Raw genomic sequence first — 7,070 nt, 5'->3', positions numbered from 1 at the left:
ATCTTTAAGAATCTGTTGGACTCCTGGCAGGGACCAATGCAGACATGTTCCTGTTTTTAGTTTTCTACATTCGCCTTAGAATCTGGCCGTTTTTTTTTGTTACATTTTTCTTTTAGCCATCCTATTTGTTAAAAAAAACTGTAGTATGACTTTTTATAACTGTTTATTGTTGTCGCTGTTGTCCATTGTTGTCATCATTCTTTGTTGAAATCGGGTCTCTCTTGTAAATGAGTCCTCGAGGCTTAATGGGATTTACCTGTCTAAATAAAGGTTGAATGAATGAATACATATATTTTTTTTAATTTACCAGAAACTTTAAAAAAAAATTCTCATCCTGTACTGAAACCTTTTTCAGCATCTCACCTCCACCAGTTGGTGAGGCACGTGACATCAATTTGAACCCTGCCCACTGGAACCGGTACTGAAAGCACAACGGAAACAAAATGTGTACCATACCGAACTGAGTAGAACCATGCTGTACCGGTACTAAAGGTACTAATGGAAAATGGGCAAAACAGAGACAGTAGTAAAGGTCTTAAAATAAAGTGGCAACTCACCCCTAAATACTAATTACAACAAAGTGAACTAAAGTTGACGTGCCCTAACCCTAACACACACACACACACACCTATACTTCTGCAGTCGTAACACAGTGCTGTTACTACAGGGGCTACTGCTAGTATTGTTTTCTGTGTTCTACTGTCTGAACCAAGAGTGTATCATATTGTAGTGCAACATTGGTTCTTTTGGTACCCCTTCATCAAAACAAATGAAGCTTCTAAAAAAGTTAAGTCAAGTCCTCTGGACTTCAAAAAACAAAAAAAAAAATTGTAGAAACGTCTCGTCTTTCATCCGAAAAACTTCTTCAGTCTGAGGTGTTGTATTTAACTCAGTCTTATAAATCAGAATCAGTTTATTCAGAATCAGTTTATTATTGTCATGTCAATGAACGAGGTTCACAAACTAGGAATTTGCTTTGACATAAGGTGCGTATAGTAATAAAGTAAAATAAAGTAAAAATAAAGTAAAAATGAGAACATTACATAAGACATAAGACCTGTGTACACCCACAAATAAAGTAAAATTAAAAACATAACATAACCATATGTACACCCATACAATAGAAAACAATAAAAAAAAGCTTAGAAAACAGTACAGATGGAGTATTCAATTATAATACAGATGTAATGTGACCAAAGCAGAAGTTATGAGGTAGCATTATGAGTGTTCAGGAGTCCAACAGCAGAGGGGAAGAAACTGTTCTTATGGCGAGAGGTTCTGGTCCGAATGGACCGAAGCCTCCTGCCTGAGGGGAGTGGTTCAAACAGTCCGTGTGCAGGGTGAGCAGGGTCAGCTGTGATCCAACCTGCTCGCCTCACAGTCCTGGAGATGTACAGGTCGTGGAGGGATGGAAGGCTATATAGCACCTTAATAGCATCTTCTCATAGTGAATCAACCAGTTTACTGCTGACAGCCAAAACTAGCTGTTCACATGACCAAGGAGGACCATCAGCCTAACAAGATGAATGGATCGTTAGCAACCTGATGGCCACTTGCTATTCACAGGGGGCTGAGTGATACTAGCAATACCAGCATTGTAAGAGGGGGACAGTTGAACACGGAGGATCCACCCCTGTTCAATGATGGGTGGTTTCTCTTCACAAAGATGGATTCCATTACTCAAACCGTCGTTCCTCTTTATCAACAATGTGAACATCTTCATCCCTGAATGAGTGATTGCTGGCCTGGAGATGAGTACAGACCACAGAGTCCTGGCCTGATGATGTTGCTCTTCTGTGCTGGGCCATTCTTTTGGCCATTGGCTGTTTAGTTTCTCCAATGTAAGACTGATCACAGCCTTACATCACAGCCACAGTCTTACATTGGGGAAATTAAACAGCCACTTGCCAAAAGGATGGCCCAACACAGAAGAGCAACATCATCAGGCCAGGATGCTGTGGTCTACACTAATCTCCAGGCCAGCAATCACTCATTCAGGGATGAAGATGCTCACATCCTTGATAGAGAGGAACGATGGTTTGAGAGAAGTAAAGGAGGCCATCTTTGTGAACAGAAACCACCCATCATTAAATAGGAGTGAAGGCCTCCATTTTCAACTGTCCCCCTCTTACAATGCTGTTATTGCTAGTATCACTCAGCCCCCTGTGAATAGCAAGAAGCCATCAGGGTGCTAACAATCCATTGTTAGGCTGATGGTTCTCCTTGATCATGTGAACAGCTAGTTTTGGCTGTCAGCAGCAAACTGGTTTATCCACTATGAGAAAGTGCTATTTATAAGATTGAGTTGAATACAGCACCTCAGACTGAAGAAGTCTTTCGAAAGAAAGACAAAATATTTCTACAATTTTTTTGTTTGTTTTTTTGAACATCCAGAGGACCTGACTTAACTTTTTTAGATTTTTCTACCTGGATTATTGTGCATGCATTAGGATAAGTTAAAGTTCTATTTTGTTGTAAGGAAAGTTAATTACTTGTTAATTACAGTCCAGTTGTTTTGTTTACATCTGAATAATCTTTTTGTGACTTCAGAACCCCCGTTTGGGCTCAGTGTGGGGCAATAAGTTAAAAACATCCTGTTTGTGCTGCACCACCTGCTGGTGGTCATTTGAACTACATCATGTTTCTCTTTGTGTTAAGGTGATAGAGACATTTTATGGTTACGATGAAGAGGCATCAGCAGAATCTGATGGATCATCTTTGTCTTTTCACACCGACAGAACTCCAGATATCGAACCAGAAGAGGTAAACATACTATTGATTATTTGGAACCAGAACCAGCAGAACAGTGGCTCAGTTGACAAAGTCTGTACTCCGGTACATTCCTCTGGCATCCTCCCACAGACCAAAAACATGCATGTTAAGTTGATTGGTTACTTTAAATTGTCCCTAGGTGAGAGTGAGAGAGTGAATGGTTGTTTAAATCATTTGTCTCTGTGTCCCTGTGATGGACTTGCGACCTGTCCAGGCATCCCTGTGATGGACTGGAGACCTGTCCAGGGTGTCCCCCACCTCTTGTACAGTGATTACTAGGTATGGGCATCAATGACCCCTGTAACCCAAAAAGGAAAAAGTGGGTAAAGATAATGAATGGATGGCTGGATGGATAGAACCAGAACCACTTCCAGTTCTTGATTATTCCAACTAAAATACCTCGTCTCTGAGAAAAATAAATTCATACATTCATTCATATATGATGTTTCACATTCTCAGACATCCAGAAACCAAGAGATAAACATTCTGGGACCAAGAAACCCAGAGACACCAAGAAAACCAGAGACAAAAAGTCTTCAAGACCCAGAGACAGTCTATGAGACATAGAAACTGAGAAACATAAAAACTCAAACCTCGAGAAGAGTAGACAAGCTAATATGGAGTCAGAGGTTGAGGATGTTACTTGGGTTTGACCGGTTTAAGACTGGCTGTGTGTTGGTTTCAGGTGTGTGGGCATGAAGAGGCAGAGTTTTGTTATCGTCAGCTGACCCAAGAGTACCAGGCATTACAGCGAGCATATGCTCTGCTGGCAGAGACATGTGGGGGAAACTATGATGCTGAAAAGGAGATCAAGGTGAGCCAGCCTTTGATTGAGGCAGCAAAGACCTATGTTCCCTGTAGCTGTATTTTATAGGTTTCCGCTTGTTTTGTTTCAGACCAGAGAGCAGCTGCTGAATGAAATCAGTCAATATCAGAACAGGATTGCAGATCTGGAGTCAATGCTGAAACAACAAGGATTGGTAACACTACCTGTGCAGTCACATCTCACAAAGAAAAAAAATATATATATACTTGTCACAAAACAGTTGCAGAAGCAACAAAGCAACATTTGTTGCATACAGAGAATCATTTATTATTGTATAAACATTGAGTCACAAATCTGCAGCAACATTCTATCCATAAAACCAGACTATTTGGTTCTATCCAATCAAGTCATAAGACAGTGGTTAGACAAGTATTCATGGCCACAGTTAGCACACTCCTACTTAACCCATAGATGTCTTAACAAATGTGGCCTCAGACTGTCAACAGTAAATTTATTTCTATGAAGCTTTATTGCTACAAGGAAAACATTAATTTTCTTACTGTTTATGCTGAATATTTTGATTATACAACATAAATGGGACCCTGTGTACATAATTTCGCTCCACCACATGTACCACATGAGGTGCAAATAACAATAAAGAAACTCTGACTCTCTAAATATTTTCATATTTACATTTCTATTCACAAACATTAATATTTTTGGTTTCATTATAGTGTGCAAGAAAGTGGTTTGTCAAGGTTTTTCTTTGACCTTATGTATCTATACAACACTCATATTGTAGTGCACAATATATACAACACATATTGCAGTACATAATGTACACATTATTCATTGCAGTACAAAATATATGACTGCAGCAAAATTGTGATCATGATCAAGCATCAGCTGTCTTGACTGTGCATTTCCAACTCTCAGCTCATTAGATCACAGTAGATTACAGTAGATCACAGTAGATTACAGTAGACCAGAAAGTTGCAGGTTTAACTCCCAGCCATGCCCATAGGTTGTGGTGTCCTTGAGCAAGACACCTAATCCCTAACTGTTCCCCAGGAGCTTACTGTACATAGCTGCCCACTGCTCCACCTGGGTGTATGTCATGCATGATGGGCTAAATGCAGAGAACAATTTCCATCAGTTTATGGGAACATACAATGATGACAACACATAGCACTTTGCAACCTCTGCATCATCACCAGACCAAACAAGAAGGGGCTGAGAGCTGATCCTTGATGCACTCCCACCTCCACCTTGAGGCTATCTGTCACTCCTATAGCACATCTCACCACTGTTCTGCTGTCCTCATACATGTCCCACTGTCCTCATACATGTCCTGTACTAGTCTAACATGTCCTGCTGTCCTCATATAGATTATGTACCAGTCTAACGTGTCCGGCTGTCTTCATGTCATATGCTTTTTCAAAATCCACAAAGACACAATGGAGTTCTTCCTGATCCTCTCTGTACTTCTCCATCAGCATCCTCCAAGCAAATATGGGATCTGTGGTGATCTTTCTTGGCAGGAAACCATACTGCTGCTTACAAAAAGTCACCTCTAAGTCTAGCTTCTACAACTCTCTCCCAGATCTTCATTGTGTGACTCATCAACTTAATTCCCTTGTAGTTGCTACAACTCTGTACATCACCCTTGTTCCTAATAATGGGCATCAGCACACTTCATTCCTTAGGCATTTTCTCACCCTCAAATATGCCATTGAATGGTCTGGAAACTCAGAGGAGCTGAGTAGGACAAGAAAAGAGCTGGTTGCTGGTATTAAGAGGGCCAAGGCCACATATGCAAAGAGGATCGAGGGTCAATTCGTCTCACAAGACCCTCGGAGCATGTGGAGGGGCATTAAGTGCATAACAGATTATAAAGGAAGGAGTGAACAATGTCCCAAAGACCCATCTCTGCCTGATGCCCTCAACAAGTTCTATGCATGCTTTGAAGACCCGAACAGACCACCCAGCACCAGACTCACCTCACCACCGGATGAAGAGCATCTCAGCGTGACCTCAGCAGAAGTAAGGAGCACCTTCAGGAGGATTAATCCGCACAAAGCAACTGGCCCAGACAACATCCCCGGAAAAGTGTTGAAGGAATGTGCTGATCAGCTCTGTGAGGTGCTGGCAGACATCTTTAACACCTCACTTACCCTGGAGACAGTTCCCACCTGCCTGAAGACTGCCACCATCATCCCAGTCCCAAAAAGCTCTACAGTGACTGGTCTGAATGACTATCGGCCAGTGGCCCTCACCCCGATAGTCGCTAAATGCTTCGAAAAACTGGTCATGACTCACATCAAAACAACCATCAACATCAACGAGGACCCTCATCAGTACGCATACCGTGAGAACCGATCAACAGAGGATGCAATCTCCTCTGTGGTCCACACTGCACTCAACCACCTGGAGCAGAAAAACTCTTACGTCCGTCTGATCTTTGTGGACTTCACATCCGCCTTCAACACCATGATCCCCCAAACCCTGATGGACAAACTATCCACACTAGGACTAAGCCCCTCCATCTGCAACTGGGTACTAGACTTTTTAACAAACAGACCACAGTTAGTGAGGATCCACAACCTCTCCTCCTCCACCATAACCCTCAGCACTGGCTCTCCTCAGGGATGTGTGTTGAGCCCCCTCCTGTTTACTCTGCTCACATATGATTGTGCAGCTACCCATCCAGGCTGTCACATTGTAAAGTTTGCAGATGATACAGCGGTGGTGGGATGCATCACAAACAATGATGAGTCCAGCTACAGGCAGGAGGTGGAACACCTGGAGAGCTGGTGCAGAGAGAATAACCTTCACATCAATGTGAAGAAGACAAAGGAGATGATTGTAGACTTCAGAAGGAACAAAAACACCTACACCCCCCTGAACATAAGAGGATCTGCGGTGGAAGTGGTCTCCAGCTACAAGTACTTGGGTGTACACATGAATGACAACCTCAGCTGGAGCAACAACACCACCAGCCTGATCAAGAAAGCTCATCAGAGACTCTACTTCCTCAGACGGCTGAGGCGAGCTGGTCTGGGAAGCTCAGTCCTCACCTCCTTCTACAGGTGTGCAGTGGAGAGCATCCTGTGCTCGAGCATCAATGTGTGGCATGGAGGCTGCACAGCTGCAGAAAGAAAAGCTTTGCAGAGAGTGGTGAAGGTTGCACAGAAATCTGTTGGAATCAGTCTCCCCACCATCACAGACATCTACACCTCCAGATGCGGGAAGAGGGCCACCTGCATCATGAAGGACCCCACCCACCCAGCACACACACTTTTTGCCCCACTCCCCTCAGGAAGGAGGTTAAGGAGCATTAAGTGCAGAACCACTAGACTGAGGAACAGCTTCTACCCTGAGGCTGTTAGACTCATGAATCTCTAACTAGAATAATGACTGTGAAAAACCATATCATGTTGCTGCTGATCTGTTTCATGTTGCTGCTGATCTGTTTCAATGTTGATGTGTTCATGCGTGCACATCTGCTCACAGACTCATGTTCATGTTTGTG

At 42.8% G+C, this 7,070-nt stretch overlaps 1 protein-coding gene across 1 annotated transcript in view; it reads left to right on the top strand.

The window, feature by feature from the left end:
* Positions 1 to 7,070, top strand: part of LOC119423588 (janus kinase and microtubule-interacting protein 3-like) — a 185,403-nt gene that overhangs the window by 4,846 nt on the left and 173,487 nt on the right. Inside the window, exons 2-5 of the mRNA XM_037690987.1 lie at positions 2,659 to 2,763; positions 3,458 to 3,586; positions 3,669 to 3,752; positions 6,453 to 6,466. Coding sequence (XP_037546915.1) covers positions 2,659 to 2,763; positions 3,458 to 3,586; positions 3,669 to 3,752; positions 6,453 to 6,466 — 332 coding nt within the window. The remainder of the gene's footprint in view (positions 1 to 2,658; positions 2,764 to 3,457; positions 3,587 to 3,668; positions 3,753 to 6,452; positions 6,467 to 7,070) is intronic.

This window comes from Nematolebias whitei, chromosome 17 (genome assembly GCF_014905685.2).
Source record: "Nematolebias whitei isolate Nwh7 chromosome 17, NemWhi1, whole genome shotgun sequence".
Classification (NCBI taxonomy): Eukaryota; Metazoa; Chordata; class Actinopteri; order Cyprinodontiformes; family Rivulidae; genus Nematolebias; species Nematolebias whitei.
The sequence above is the reverse complement of the archived record's forward strand: the minus strand, read 5'-3'. Positions and strand labels throughout refer to the sequence as shown.